This window comes from Homalodisca vitripennis, chromosome 7 (assembly GCF_021130785.1).
Source record: "Homalodisca vitripennis isolate AUS2020 chromosome 7, UT_GWSS_2.1, whole genome shotgun sequence".
NCBI lineage: Eukaryota > Metazoa > Arthropoda > Insecta > Hemiptera > Cicadellidae > Homalodisca > Homalodisca vitripennis.
The window spans coordinates 15,181,526-15,198,603 of NC_060213.1; the positions used below are offsets into that span (position 1 = coordinate 15,181,526).

General features: G+C 33.9%; 1 protein-coding gene across 1 annotated transcript; it reads right to left on the reverse strand.

Moving 5' to 3' along the window:
* Positions 1 to 658: 658 nt before the first annotated feature.
* On the reverse strand, positions 659 to 16,809 carry LOC124366622 (survival motor neuron protein). Its single transcript, XM_046823218.1, has 5 exons — positions 16,559 to 16,809; positions 12,074 to 12,160; positions 7,677 to 7,802; positions 6,388 to 6,502; positions 659 to 780 (listed from the first exon to the last, which is right to left on the reverse strand). Exons 1-5 carry the CDS (start codon positions 16,616 to 16,618, stop codon positions 659 to 661), a joined length of 510 nt encoding a protein of 169 aa, XP_046679174.1. The 5' UTR covers positions 16,619 to 16,809.
* Positions 16,810 to 17,078: the final 269 nt, after the last annotated feature.

Consider the following 17,078-nt stretch of genomic DNA (forward strand, 5'->3'; position numbering starts at 1 on the left):
ACTCATCCATAGTGGAACTGGCACACAAATTACTGGAAAACTCGACAAAACTGGTAGTTACACTTCGCTCTAACAGGAAAGGCCTTCCACATGAGCTAAATGCATGACTGAAGATAGGAGAAATGGTGTCTATGACGAATCTCTAGTTGTGTCAAAGTGGAAGGATAATAGGAATATAAAAATGATTTCAACCAAACACAGGATTCACTTTGAAGACACAGGAAAGTGAAGACAGGGAAAGACTGACAGGAAAGGCAATGCTGTACAGAAACCATCTGTATTATAATTGAAAGGAGAACCCTCAGCCAGTGGTAGGGAAAAGAAATATAATATGTCCACTGCAACATTCGAAGAAAAGCGTTTTTGGTTGTTGATGGTACTTGAAGAAAAAAGTGTACAAACATACACTTCTATGATTAAAGAATGATTGAATCTTGAATAAAGATGAACAGTTATCGGATTTCATCATCAGCATGAGAGGTTTCGCTAACGCTCAGCCAATAAAACTGTGAATAAACTGGGCTCTACCAGTCTGAGTCTTAGAAGTTTTTGAAGACCTTGAGTAGAATCTCTTAGTAAACTGGGTGAAAACTTCCTCACAAGTGGAATTTGTACATTTTATATTTTAATGTATAAAATGACTATTCGGTTTACATTATTAGTCAGTTACCTTTAAAGCAGCATTATAGGACTTAGCAGAGGCCAATTGGAACTCTATCACACTTTTGCCAAAGGAAGGGATCAGTTCTCTTAGTAGCACTTCTTCTTCATTATCGTATCCTGCAACAACAAACATCAGACAATATATTTTATTTACTAATTTATAGACAGTTGTAATGGCATCAATTAATACTAATAATAATAATAATAATAATCGGTGCAAATGAAGGTGTAAGTGTGATGCACCTCAAGCATTATAGTGATGGATGCTGCAACGTTTGGATAGTCTGCTGTCATGAACAAAGATAACTTCCTCCAGAATGAGTCACAACCATTTTTTGTTGTTGTTATCTTAGGACAAGACGCTTATAAATTGCACTTAGTTCTGTAAGAACCTAAGCGCTGCTTCCGGAGTGACAGGATATTCAGGATGGGTAAGGTTAGGGAGTAGCGGCCACCTCATATCGAGATCCATGAAGAAGAATTAGGGCACCACATCTTGTAACAGGTCAAATTACGACATTTGAATATTCGCGGGGAATTGGCAGACTGTGACGTCAATGAATCGGCAGACTGTGACATCAGTGAATCACATGTTGTCGGAATTGAGATTTATTTAATAACGAAGACATTTATTGAACTTTATACGGGAAAAGATTTGATTAATTAAAATGAAGTAAACATAACCAAAATTCGTGTTTTACAAAAACATTAAATAGAATTACGCAGAAGAGCCAATTGTGGTATGAATGACTTGTAAAATTTATGACGTCATAAAGCACATGTTGCTAAAAATTTAAATAAAAAGAAAATAGAAATACTTAAATTGATTAATTATAGTAAACGTGATAAATTTCGACAATTATAAGAAAGAATTAAATTAAATTTATTCGTGAAGACGCTGATTTGAACGAGAGAAGTGATGAGTGTTGTTTTGAATCAGTATCCGTCGTATTATACGGAGATTCGTTCTTCTACCATCAGACTCGAAGCAAGGAGGTTGTGTTAGTTCTCCTGGGAAAGTAATGATCTGTTGTATAGTATATTGAAATTTAATCAAGGATGGGATATTGTTTAGACTTTTAAAATTATCAAAGCACTGCAAGGTGAGTGAGTTTATAATATTGTTGAGAGTGTGACATTTAATAAACTAATCTCGTGGTCACTTGCTTTGACTTTCTTTAAATATCGCTTTTACAAAAAGTGTGGAGTGATGTTAAATTTTGTAATTATTACTTAATATATTTTGAACCCTGACATACACACAGACTTGTCTCTGGTGATAACACCAGAGACATTCAAATCTAATAATTTTTGAGTAATACGAGGAAATACAGCTAGCATTGGGCAAGATGGCGACCGATACTATGATGAACAACATGGTATAACAACGTGCCACTGGTGACAAGGCGCGTACAACTACATGGTGAGTGAATAATTCTAAAGAACTGACTTTCAGCAAATTATCGTAACCAACGTGGGAGTGACACATAGCAAATTGGTGTTATAACCTGGGACTCTCATCAAATTTACACTCGCATCAAATTTGACCTACATCAATAGGCTCAGTAACGAGGGGTCCTCATCAAAATTGACATCTCATCAAATTTGGCTTACATCAATCTCAAAGTCATGTCTCCCCGAAAGAAGGGGAGGCCAGGTCTGAACAGGCAGGGGGTGGCACACCCTTGTTGAGGCTAGCAAGAACCTCTGATAGTTAGGGAATGAATCCCACCAAACTCCAACAGTCATCTCCCGCAGTAGACTAGACCTATGGAATTGCCCTTGCACTACAGAATCTCGACATTCGCGGTTAGTGATGTGCCACTCTTGGACATCCATAGGGTTGCCCAGATTTAAGTGACACGTCGGTTTTTGCTGTGCCCAGTAACCAGCCAGAAATGATCTCTGCTGGGTAAGTCACAACCATTACTATTGATAGGTTGATAAAGAATGGATAACAGCTCTCTGTCTTGGTTGTAAGCCAGCAATTGCCCTTACTGCCCTCTTCTGGTCACTAAGAAGCGATGTAAATTGCCTGTTGAGGATTTCTCCTGGCCAAACTAGAGACTGTAACGAAATAAGGTTCAAAGAGTGCATGGTTTGCTGTTTTAACCATGGTTGTCATTTATTTCTGTTAAGTTTTGATACAAAATTGATCCATCAATGTGTGGTGTCAAACTGAAATCCTTAACTCCAATATCACCCTAAAGTATTCTGCCTATGATGCCACACTAACATTGGGTAAGTGGGCTAGTGATGGACTAATCCAGAAGTTTCAATCTCAAATCCGATTCCGAATCTTAAAAATTGATTCCTGATTTCGAATCCTGATAGCTTTTTTAAGAAGTATGATTCAAACAAAATCATCATCAATCACATTTTTTTAACTGTTGGAGTCCGCCTGATAATAAAAAACGAATTAAAAATACCACTCTATTGCAAAGGAATTTGCAGAGGTACACAGATATAGCTATATTTTAAGGACAAAATTATATCCCCTACTTTCTACTTTATTTTGATGGATTATAATATGAGCTTCCAGAATATATGCTTTTAATCTGCAAAAAAATATGGGCATAAAATTGTATTACTTATAAAACGTATTTTAACACCCTGACTATGACAACAAATTTAAACATTTGAAAAATCAAAAATCATTCCTAATTATGAAATAGAATATACGCATAGTATATTCTATACAAAAAAATATTTATAAAACTACAAAACATCGTGAAGTGGTATATACGTAGCAGATGCTTGGCATTGCACAAACAAAAACATAGAAAATAGAAACTAGGCTACTAGCAAAAAATTATTTATAAAAGCATAATTTTCATAAACAAAATTCAACAAAAACACGTCAGTGATGAAGCTACAATTCATGTCAATGGTTGCATCAATTGTCATAATTGTAGGTTTTGGGGTCTTAAAAACCTAATGAAATTGACAACTACGATAAAGATTTTCCAAAGTTAAACAAGTGGTACTCTTTGATGCATGACAGAGGTATTAGCTCTTTCTTCTCTATTGAATAAACCAGTGGTTCCCAACCTTTCCCAACCCACTTCCAAATGTTTTTTCACATTCGCGACCAATCCCTCACCCGTGATTTTATATATACATATGAATATTATGTATATATAACATTAATATAAAATACACATGATTTATATTTATATACGTGTATAGAAAAAAAATGTAAAATGTAAATAAATATGTACACAGCTTAGTATTGAAAACATAGAAAGAGTTTATTGGTTATTCAAGATTACAAATAATTTTTCTATAATACTAGTGTGACTTCTGGCATTGTTTTGACTGAACAGGTAATTCAATGTCAGGATTAAAATCACTTTCAACGTCCACCAGTCTGTTTCTATACTTATTCTTGATGTGAACCAAGGTTGAAAAGGCACGCTCACAAAGATATTTTGTCGAAAAAACCATTAGGATTCTCATTGAAAATTTTGACATTTTGAGAGTGGGATACTCGGAGAAAAAGGCAAAATTGGGAACACTGGAAGTAAGAAGAGCAAGAAGGAAGCTAAGAATTGAAAAAGAACAAAAAGACAAGTAAAGAGAAGGTGTTATGCTGCTGGTTAGATATGCTAAATTAAAATTTTAAACAATTTTAATGTAAATATTAGTGTTAAAAAACTTTGACAGCGATTCTCCGAAACCTGTGTTTTACATTACCGTCAAAACTCAAAAACTATTTGTGCTACAGCTACAAAGTTTTTACGAGTTACTCAGGACACATATAGCTGCAATGTGAACTACAATCATAAGGGTGAGTAACGACATTTTATTGCGTACTGAGCTTCCACCCTCCTAGAAATACGTGGCGTTGGCCGCGGACGCGGACGCGTGTCTGGTAGTTTGACGGGATTCGAGACCGTCGCGGCATACGCGGACGTTCATACTATGGATGGACGGACGCGACGCCACGGCAGTGTGACATGGCCTTACGAGTGGCAGTGACGCCTGTTTCTGTTTCACGCCGCGACCCACCTTAAATCCGCCCGCGACCCACTGTTTGGGAAACGCTGGAATAAACTATCACACGAAATGTTTATTTGGACATGCTTTAGTAGTACGTTTTCCCACAGTCAAATGAAACTGAACAAGAAAACAAACAGTTATTACAATTTTAACATGCATGGCTCACCCCTATCTTGTTTAAACTATAGCCAACAAATTCAAGATACTCTCAATAAAAGATTCGCAATTGTTGGATCATGCAAGCTGGACCTATTCTTCGGCCTCCAAGAGGCCCAGACATGGCACTAATAGTCTTTTTCTTATGGGGGATACATGTAAAATATTGTCTACAGCGAAAATATTGGAGATCTGCAATGCGTCATTGCTGCTCTAGCCACAATCACAAATGACATGATTCAGCAAACCTTGGTAAAAATAAATTATCGGTTGGGCGTTTGCAGAGCTTCCAACGGAGCACATATTTAAAAAGTAAAAGGTTTGTAACTACCCAGCAGGGGTCACTTTTGGCTGGTTTATACCTACCAGTTGAACAGACACTGGGCACAGTAAAAACGATGTGTCACTTAACCCATTGCAGATCACTGACGAGCTGGGCTCGTCACGCCGTGGCTGGGCCTAACGACACGATGACGAGCTCAGGTCGCAAAAGCGGTCTGCTTTGAAGTTTCCCTCCAATTAGTTCTATTAATGTCTGATAGATCGGGCGATCGTCTTCACTTGTCAACTAAGAGTGTTTAACAACGGTCTACGTTTAGAGTTTTCAAAAGTTTTATAAATATCCTACAGATCGCAGTTGTTATGTTGAAGTTGAAAAATCATTCATATGAGTTTACTCTCTGCTTTTTAGCGCTTCTGATTGGGTGTTTTCCTCAATTGTTATTATAATACTTTTGAGGTTAGTGACAAAGAACTAAACGATGCAGACGTACATGTTGGCGGGTTTAGTCTAGACAATGGCCCGGATGTTGTAATCGCTTCGCCCGAGCCGCTTTATTTAGACTATGATTCAGACATCATCCCTGCCACCCCAGAACCTTGCTCGCGTGTTATCGTTCCTACATCACAGATACCCCAGTAGGCCCATGTCCCATCTGAACGAATACCTTCATAGCTGAATTTTCTAGTATACAATAGCGAGCGATACGATGTGGTACACCATTGCTGTTCGTTTCGGCCGCTGACAGTAAATTAATTCGTGCCCATACGCCAAAACAATATGATCCGCAATGGGTATCAAAGGTGTCAAATCTGGTGTCAAAGGTTCTTGCTAGCCTAGACATAAGACTGTGCCATCCCCTGCCTGCTTTGACTGGAGAGGCTGGTTCAAAGCTTGCTTCAACTTCTTCCGAGGGGACATGACTTGAGATTAGTGTCATACATTTTTCTACGCAGATCTTGACAGGAGGTGACCTCTAACCCCAACCTTACCCATCCAAAATATCCTGTCACTCTGGAAGCAGCACAAAAGTCCTTATAGAACAAGGTCCAATTTATAAATTTCATGTCCTAAGAGAACAAAAAATAAAAGGTTTGTAACAGATCGTTTTGAGTTCTTCTACCGACCAAAACCATAAAAGTTTCTTTATTTATAATAGTAACGAAGATATGATTTTTTTTATAGTTCAAATATTTTTCAATAACCCTGGACGTAGCTAGCTCTAGGTAGAATAAAAAAAAGACGTTAGTTTATGATTAATAAGGAATAAAGGTTAAAAGACTCACCAATGAACCTCACAGTGCACCAGTTTCCATCGATCATTTCCACGATTTCACACTCATATTCTTCTCCATCTTCTGACCATATTGCTCGGCACGCACTACCGACTTTCCACATCGGCTAGAAAAAATCCAAACATCTTACAGAAACATTTCTAAATATATCAAATGAAAAGTAAAACAAGAGTTACTTTTCCAAACAAATCAATTGTTACTGATTTTTGGACTGAATTGAAGATGAATTATTCGTGAAGTACAAAGTCTGTAATTGAAATTGGTGTCTTATTCATAAAATGTACATAGTATACCTATAAAACCATAACTCTAATCAACAGACATAATTAACAGAGTTTTCTTCCCAAAACTAATATTTGCAATAAAATCTTAAAACTCATACAATGGTTTAGCTATGAAATACTTTTTAATGTATCTTTTAAAATACCATCATTTTTAATTACAGCTGGTAATCTGTTAAGGTATTTTGCTCCCAAATAGAATATCTTCTTAAAGAACACTAATGTTTGTGTCTCTATGACAATGTTGTGGTTTTAGTGAGTTGAATGAACTGTTAACATCCGATTTGACCTACATAACGATTTTGTGTAAATATTGAGTTTAGCTCCAGTTCACCTTCCTCTTAGTACAGTGTTTGGGATGTGACACTGTTGCAGACTAAATTACTGGAATCTAGACAAGAGGTATTTTCATTGTTTCATAAAGTGCACTTCATCTAGATTACTCTATACTTTATAGTCCAAGTGTCTCTGATGTCGTTGCAAAAATTTTTTTATCTCTTCAGATGAACATGACTCCAGATTCCAGAAGTCAAGTATATGATAGAGCCAGATTCTAGACGCTGCACTAAGAGGAAGGTGAACTGGAGCTAAATTCAACACTCACACTGAATTAACCTTTCTTTGCCACTATAGATAAGTTATATGTAGAAAACTTGGTTGTTCCTGGTGGTTGCATGGTTCCTTAGAGATTGTGTCTAAAACATCGTAGTGCACTGAATTGTGATTGTAGCATCTAATGAGACAATTAGAATACTTCTTTACATAGATTACAATGAATTTTGTAGTCTAGATATCCCTGATGTAAAATGATGTAAATAGTTCATTTTGAGCTTCTTCGTCACCAACTTTTTTTTATCTTTTCGGACTGTGAAATTTGCAATTTAAAATTTATGTGTTGTTTTAAGTATTAATGTTAAATCAGTGGACCATAGAAGGTTTTAAAAGTAACCTGTTGTTATTCCTATCAATTTGTAATAGTAAAAAGTTAATTATACTTACATAATTACCACCAGTATTGCTTTTGTTTTTTCTCTTCTTTCGCTTTTTGGGGGTTGGCGGATCACCAAGCACATCCTGTATATCTGCTTCCGTCAGACTCATTTCTTTTTGGATTTTATCCAGAATCTATAAAAGTTACAATTTATTTATGAAAGAAACCCAATACTACATTAAATTTTTAGTCTTCTAGACCAAATACGGTTCTTGTTTTTGGACATTACAAGATTTTAAATGTGCACAAAACAGTTTATAGACAATAGACAAATTCTTTATTTACAAATCATCTGTTCATTGTTCATAGAGAATGTATAAATTGCAATGGCATATAATAAAGTAGTATTTTTAATGTTTATTGCATTCCAATTTTTAGATCAAATCATATCAAATACTTCAATAAAATACAACAAATGACATTGCTCTGCTCAGTAACAAAATTGGATGTTGTAAAAGTAGAATAAACAATAGAGTAATTCGATTCAAGATCAATCAGCCATGTTAGGTGGCATGTACTTAACTAAAAACATCCTTACTTAGATCAACAACAGCAGTACATCTTTAGCAGAGGCGTTCCCTAGACTAATAATTATAAGGCTACAAGTACAAACAAAAAATGTTTTACAAACAATAAATAACTTTTTACACAGTAACAATTCTTAAATAAGAGTGTTTATTGTTATAATGATTCTTGTATAAAGCATAAATCTGGAACAATAGTTTTCTACTTTCTGGAAAACAAAAAACTTATATTATTTTAACATTAGATACACAGGGTTCCCACTCAATCTAAATACTCAAATTCACGGCTAATTCACGGTTTTCACGGTTAAAAAAATTAAAATTCAAGGTCGGAAAGTTTTCATGAACAACGTTACCGGTACAAACAAAATCGTGTTGGAGGGGGGCGAAGTTGAGACGTAAACACTACAGACGCGGCAGAGCGGTAAAATACAATATAAAACTTCTTCCCATTTGACTAACGATGTCATTGGTCGTGCAGGAATTGACGGAAACGTCTAAAAGAACGAAATAACAATAGGCTTCGGTTACGACGCAAGCAATGAGCGGCGAGCGCCCGATTTTATGTGCGATTTGCTACATAATGAATATAACAAGGCATATTATTTTTACAAAACATCATCATAACAGTCATCAAAGCAATGACAAAGACAAATTTCAATATAATTAGCATGCACATAGCTCATAATTTTCTTTAACTTACAAGTTTGTTGAAATCTGAAGAGAACTTTGTTGACACAGGTTAGACAAGATGCAGGGTGACAGGATTCGTACGTTGGCTAAGGCTAACTCGTTTGAGTCCATGAAGTACACTTGCGTGATTATTAAATTATTTTCTTGTTTAACGCATTATTATTATTATTTCGATCAATTTCTTCCACAGGAAAATTTTCACATAATCACAGGTTCACATTTTAATTAGTACATAAGAAAAGGCAATTTTATTGAAATTAAAATAACATATAAACGTTAAATGTATAAAAATTATATACAACTTGTTATAAGAAAAGTTATTTGGTACCAGTTTATAAAAAAAAATTATATTTGTACACATAAATAAAGAAATTGATAAAAATGTCTAGAATAAAAGTGAATTACGATTTGCACTTTTTGCTAAGTTCCTGTATCTTATCGTCTAACTCAGCTGCCCTTTTCCTGACGTCGGACAAAACCTGGAATTTTTGTGCTTCCAATTCTTTTTTTCTATTGCAGCTTGCTTCCTCTCTTTCTCAGAATTAATTTTGTCTTTCATTTCTTCTCGTTGTTTTGCCAAGTGCTCCGAGTAGTGGGCGTGGGAATTTTTGGCAGCATGAACTAATTCATTAGTGATTTCCATTGCCTCCAATCCTCCTGCTGCTGATACGCCGTCACAAACTTTTCTCAACGCGACTAAACTCTCCTCCTTCAAGTTTTCAACTATACACTGTTTGTTGACAGAGAAGCCTCTTTCAACAGAAGAATTTCCGTGAGAAAGTGTCAGAATGAGTTGAATGAAAAGCTTTAAATCTTTATATCAATTCTCACAATAAGAATAAGATTGGAGTGTCGAGCTGGGGAAACAAATCTTTCATGTTGAGACATGAAACCAGCTGTTGTCCGAGGATGGGGGAGTGGAGTACACGATATACCCCTCCCCTTCCACTCTCATTGACAGTAGACAACAAAGGTTATTTTTACCATAACATCGCTGCACCACATTACAATAAATGAACCTTGTACTACGATATATTTTTCATCTGCATGAAATGATTAATAGCGTTAACGTAGTCGTATGGAACCCGACAAAATTATACTTGGACGACTTCCTCGATTTGTAGTTTTGTAGTAATAAAGCTTAACACTACAAAGTTACTTGACGTTTGTTGTTTCCTGGTTAGAAAAATGCAATGGTTTTTTTTCTAACGTTTTTATAACATGACGTTTCATTTGCAATATTTTACTAATACATTATACAATTTAAACACACATTCACCATAAAAGATTTAAACCGTGTACACTCGTAATATCCATGCAGCTTAGGAATCATAAAAAATATTATTGATAAGGAAAACGCATATCACTACCGTTTAATATCTAAAGAGATGAAAAATAAAATTGTTTTCTCAAACGACCTTACTGGTAATTAAAACAGTTATATAGGCCTATAAAGTTATGGTCTCGCTGCGTTAATTGATATGTGTCGTGTAGGTTCTGCTCCGTCACATTATTATACTATTTATTTACGCAAGACCCTAAATTAATTCAATTTATTGTCCACCATAAATTAAAATTTTTTATAATTATTACATTGTGTTAACAGTCATTACACACAACGATATAGATATCGTACTGAATAGCATTTTTCTCATTAATATTTAAATAAAATAAGGGATTTAATAGAATGAAATTAAGTTAAAATGTAATTTAAATTCCTTACATTAGATTAAGGATTTGTATACTTTTTTTATTTTATGAAAACAATAATAGACTATATCTGATACAATAAAACTCCAATACGAAAAGTGTTTACATTAAACGACAATCTATCAAGTAATTAAATTGTGTTATTAATCTCGCGTTCAATCAGAGAATGCCTTGTTTACAGCCGCGTAGCGTAGCCAAGGCCCGGAACCTGGCGACAGACAAAGACAGGCCTCACGTGATTTGAGCCGGAAGCGTCATCTCCCACCGGCCCTTCCTTTTCCTCATTTGTTTATAAACCATATTATCAGTACAATCGCTCAGATAGCAGCACCTGTCAAACTTCGTGGTCTATCCCCTACATTGCGTGCTACTTTTTACTTTGCAATAGCGAAGGTCAACTTTCCCATATGATCGTCTGACGACGACCCGTGTTGATTTTATTTATTCAAAAGTTGTAGAGATTTTCACGGTATGTAAACAAAATTCACGGCTTATTTAAGGTTTTTTCACGGTGAACGAAATTCACGGCTTATTCCCGGTTTCACGGTTTTCACGGTCGGGTGGGGACCCTGCATGTATCTGTAAATATTTTTGAGGCTTAATACGATATGGCTTAAAAGCTATGTAACACCTGTTTTAAATCTGATCTGTTTTTAAATCATTTAACTAATTTATTATTGGAACAATTCATATCGGTCATAGAAAGCAAAGTTTTAAATCCAATTTTCAGTCTTCTAAAGACAGAGAAATTATTCAAACATCTTCACAACTTCTCTAAAATAACTTAGTTGCCTATCAACCCCTTGCTTTAGTTTCCACATTGCTTTCTCTTTGATTCTCGAATTAATCATAAAAATCTACTTATATTTGTGATGAAACTTTTTAGCATTTTTACCTGAAATTTGTTATGAAGGGTTTTAAAATATCCATTACAATTTTTAAGTGATAAACATTTAATTCAGTAAATAAATAAATAATAATACAGCCTCCTACTAATAATGATTTGGTCCCAGCCATAAAATCACAAAGTTTTGACATTTTCGGGGAAATCGTTTCTAAAACACTAGCGAGAGTAAAATAATTTCTTTAGCCGTTGTCAGAAAATAGGCCTTCAAATTGATCACAATGTGAATGAAGAAGTTGTAAAATACTTTAGTTTAGAGTTAATCGTTCATTTCTACAATATGTTCTTCAATGCCCAATTCACCAACATTAAAAAAATCTTCTTTTTGTAGCAGAGATGCTAACTCTATTCATTTAATTCTTCAGCCTTTTATTTTATACCATTGACATGAAACCGTACAAAAATTATATTTCCACAAATAAAAAAATACCTCACATTTCATCCATTTTAATAGGGTAGCTCAATGGTGAATGGAGTCAAATTCTTAAGAGACCTACAGGTTAAACTTCTAACTCTATTTTGCTTACGTTAAAAAATTCCATATACTTTGTTACAGAATACATGAATTACAGACCTGTTGTTTGGCTTTGTAGATTGCTCTGTCATAGGCTTTGACAAGTTGTGCATCATCCCACACATCATCATCATCTTCTGAATCTTCCTAGAACAGTATTCACTTTGAGTTAAATTGGTGCAACACAGAAAACTGTACCCGTAATGTACAATAGATAAATTTTAAATATGATGGTCTGTAAGTTTCGTTATATCTTTTGCTGTCAAATGTTTTTTTTCACAACTAAGAAATATTTTAACACCAGATCTGAACCTAACAAGCTTAGAATCTGATATGAAACTAAAAAAAAAAATATATCTGTATTGAACTTTGACTATTTACTAGACTCTAATTTAAATTAGTGTAACATTTTAAATTTTAAACTCTGAACCTTATTTTAACAAAACAATAGTTTTTAATTGCTGAGCTATAAATAAACATTCTGTTACAATCAAGTTACAATCTATATGCTATGAGGGTAAATAATTTTTAAAGTTCATTGTTACATGCAATGAGACGTGGGTACACCACTACACCCCCGAGTCAAAAATGGCAAGTAAGGAGTGGCGTAGAAAGGATTAAGGTTGTCCTGTGAAAGCCAAAACTTGTCTCTGCTGGAAAAGTCCTTGCAACAATTTTTTTCTGGACTATAAGAGAATTTTATTTGTCGATTTATTCGTTCGATCAACGTACAGTGAACGCTGCAAGTACGATGGACAGTCAGTTGTTACCAAAGTTTTTACAACATTTTTAATATATCTCATGATACATTTTTTTAACCTAAATGTTCAAGTTGAGTATCAAATTAAAGTCCAGTCCCTCTTAAAAATGAGCAAAAAATCTCTCAGCTCTCTAGCACTACAGCTAATTTTAGATTAAATTTAAGTGCACAATACAAACAATGCATTTTGTGATTTTTTTCAAAATTTGTGAAGGGATAGATTTGAAAAAATAAATTTGATTCAGGATCTCAGAGAATATAAATAAACCAAGTTTCAGCCAAATCTGAAACAGTCAAATTGAAAACTATTTTATTGGTTGATTTGACATGGAATCACCCTTAATTTTAAGCAATATAGTTATTCTGTATAAAATCAGCTGGTAATAATTATTAATATTTCAAGGCAAAATGCTGCAGTATCATATAAGCAGCCACCACCACAATTGAATCATCAATATTGGATTATCCTAACTACTGAAACAAAAATATTAAATCAAATTACGTTATAGGTATTCGAATTACAGTAGAGTTCAGATTTTTTATATTTAAAATAGGTAATAATTACATGACGAGTAAAAAAAACTATCTAGGCTATATAATGTTTATATAATGTAACAAACTGTGTAAAATTTAGTTACTTTTTACTATTTTGAAGGATACTTGTGTCTTACAGCTTGTGACACAAGTAACACATGTAGCCTACATCACCATTGTACGTGCGGCCATTACTCAAATACCATATAATTCAGGGTTTAAATTGAGATGAAAATTTTCTTAGCAAAAATGCTACAAGCTCTTCACACTTTTTAGCAAAATTACTTGTCCTGTAGCACTTATTTAGCATTGGTGTTCAGCAGAGAATACTAGCTACTTATCGGAAAAGTCTGAAGTTCTCAAATACTTTAGCCTCCAGAACCAATAATTACATTAATAAATATACTGTTGTTAAAATAGCTAGATCCGCAAAGATGAACAGATTTTTGTGAGGAGGTTTGATTAAAAACAGTTTAGTTCGAAAATACAATTTTTAACTTATTGTAAAAATATACAAACAAACAAAAAGGCTTCTTCATATAAAACACACAAAAAAAACAGTATGATTTTTTTAACAATTGACTTTTAACATTAGTTTAACTTTAAAACACTTATTAGGCCATAATAAAATAAATTTACATAATTAAATCTGTAGTCTTCTTTGTTTTATAAACAATAATGTTTAAACGTCATTGAAATGCATTCCTTTCTATTAGTACCTTTAATAGAGATCATTAACAAATTGTTTAAATTGGTCTTACTTAACAGTTTACAAATGTTTGTAATTTCAAAATAAAGTCTGATTATATCATAACCTCAAAGAATCGCCAGTAGACTACTAGTCACAGACGCCAAGATGACATTTAGAAGCGTTTTTGTTTGTATGCGTATTAGCAACCATGCATCAGCAATGCTGTCAGCGCAACAAGCATGACCGTTCTTTGTATACTACTCAACAAGTATAGATAACCTAGTTTGAACGTAAACCACAAACTAACTAGTTGAGTAAGCTGAAACGTTCTAGAACTAACTAACTTGAGCAAACTAGAAATTTAGATTTTTTATTTCTGTATCTATACATTATAAAGAAAATTGTTTACAAACTTTAAATTTAAGTCAGTAAAAACAAAAAATGGTGTCGTTTTGTGGCGTTTTCAACCAAACTGTAACTTTGAACATTCATAACCAAGAAAACTAGTAATCCTTAAGACCCAAGGTTTATACAATATATGTACAAGTGTACTTATTAAGAGTATCTAATTTTAGAGTTATATGGATAAAAGTTGTTGTCAAATAACCTTTTTAACTTTTAATCTTAAACGGGTTCGGCATTGGTCACGTTATTTCATTATTTTTATATTAAATCTCATTTATTTGTGGAAACACAATTTAAAACTACAATTAGGCCTACGTAATTAAACACATTATGTTAATTTACCACGGCTGGCTCCTGCTGGTTGAAACACGTGAACCGTCATACTGTCGAGGGCGGTGTTGCGAAGATTGTGCGTGGGTCCTTCGCGCCCTTAACTACAAGAGGAGGCCATACTACATTAAAATTTGACCATTTCCCATCAGCTTTTTTTATGTAGGTTTTGGACTTCTAATGGCAGGTTTAACAATGAATAATTAATTTTCAAAATTGCATTTTAGTAGTGAAAAACCAGTACCTTTTTTAATTCTTACAGACACAAGACTTGGTTATAGTTTGTAAATAATTTGCTTGATACATCTAAACGCAAAAGTAAACAATTAAAATGTTAATGTAACTCCTGTAAATTTAACTGTATTAGTTACTGCATGGTTAACGTTCAAACCCAGGTAACTATACTTTTTGATCTGTCTACCAACTAGAAAGATTGTCCAGTGGCCTGGCACAGTGTCTAATTTTTTAAATACATGAAATTAAATGTTATGTCAGAATATAAAATCTTATAATGACAATGAAAAAAAATTTTTTTGAATGCTATAAAATGCAATGTACTTTACGCTGTTAGTTGTTCTTCTCGATTTCGTCGCAGTTTTGTGAGAGCTTATCCCAACAGTATCGCAATTCCACGTTAAAAAGAGAAGGCAATAATTATAATATTTTTGTATTCAATGATTGAGGTATTTCTAATCAATATTTAGTATCCTAATTCAATTGTGGTGGTGGTCACTTACTGTACTGCAGCCAAATGTTTTATATTCAATAATGTAATTATTCTAATTGACAATTGATTCGATTGTCCTGGTGGCCACTTAGGTATCAATTTACATTAACGTGACCATGGAAAGGTATGTTAATTTTTTTTCCCTGAAAACAATGTTGAAGAAAAAATTCGTCGGCAACGAAAATCAAAGGAGCTACGATTTTTTTAAATCCTCTGAAAACTCCGTTTTTTACAGTTTCCTATAACTCTGCATTCATAATCGTAACAAACACATTTAATGAAAAAGTATGTTATGTTCGTATAATAAATTATGTTATAATTAACTTTTGGTTTGTTACTTGTATAAATTTGTCAAAAATCTTTCATGGTACGATAATAACTACCCATCGCGTATCTTACCGGCGCATAAAATAAATGAAATTATCGCACCTTTACGATAATTATCGTCCTCTGGCAACACTATACATATTTGACAAAGTTTGGTAATACTCTGCGCCTTCTCAAATAAAGAAGGGACGCCATTTTGAACTACCGTTGTTCCTCCACGTCTATTCTTAACCTCCTAGTTCAGTAGTGGTAATGGCACACCTTTGTGTTGGATGTTCGGTATCTCACGTGGAAGCAATTCGTTAAGACGAGTCTGACTTATACGTTAATCCTGCAATAATATCCAAAAGGCATAAATATAATACAATAATATACTTTCCCCCCAGTTCATATGCACCTGTGATAATAATACTTGGCTATAAATGCCCAACCCATGAAAAAAGTCCATTTTCCATGGTCACGATAATGTAAATAAATACCGCCACTTATTATACTGCAGCCCTAATTAGCCCCTCCACCAATGCCAAGCCTCTTTAGCTTATATCCCCACCACCAAGAAACTCAGATTCCCCTAGAAGTATTAATCTAAAGTTATGGCATTTAACCTATAATTTCAATCAATCAATTATCAGTTGTGCAATTATGGGCTAACCCAAAAGTTCCTTTAGTTAATGAAAACATAGAATTTTAAGAAATTGATAAATGGGTTTTGATCGTCATCGCTAACGCGGCTAATGTAAACATCCTGTTTGAATAAATTTATATCCTTACCTGTTTGTGTATAAACAAGTTAGCCTCTTCAGATGATGCTTCAGCCTTCATCTTTGCCATTTAACTGAATTACTAATTATTTTGCTTAGAATAATAATGAATAAACCAAATAAATTTAACACATATTAGACTAGACTGTTATATCTCCAGACTAGCAATTTAGGAAAGCCTTTTCGAGTTCCATAGACAACTCTAACCTAACTATAGTCAACTCTTACCGGTAGGGTTGTTCAGATACAATACAAGTAAATACAAGTAATGTAATGTATCGATACTATTGTTTCGATACTTGGTATCGGAAGACCAATTACTTGGTATCGAATCATACGAGTACTTTTGCCTGTTTATTTTATTTGCAACGGTATACCACTTTACAATGTGATAAAAAAACAACGAAAAAACTTACAATTTAGCTACCACTAGTTTTATAGTTCATGCATTCTTCACATTAAGAGTGTGTGAATGTCTTACAAACTAGAAAACAGAAATATCATCATTTTTATCCAAATAATAAAATGGA

Coding starts and splice junctions, on each gene's coding strand:
- LOC124366622 (XM_046823218.1), bottom strand. CDS start 16,618: ATGGCAAAGATGAAGGCTGAAGCATCATCTGAAGAGGCTAACTTGTTT. Junction 12,161..16,558: donor ACTTGTTTATACACAAACAG/GTAAGGATATAA, acceptor ATACTGTTCTAG/GAAGATTCAGAAGATGATGA. Junction 6,503..7,676: donor GCAATACTGGTGGTAATTAT/GTAAGTATAATT, acceptor GATTTTTTCTAG/CCGATGTGGAAAGTCGGTAG.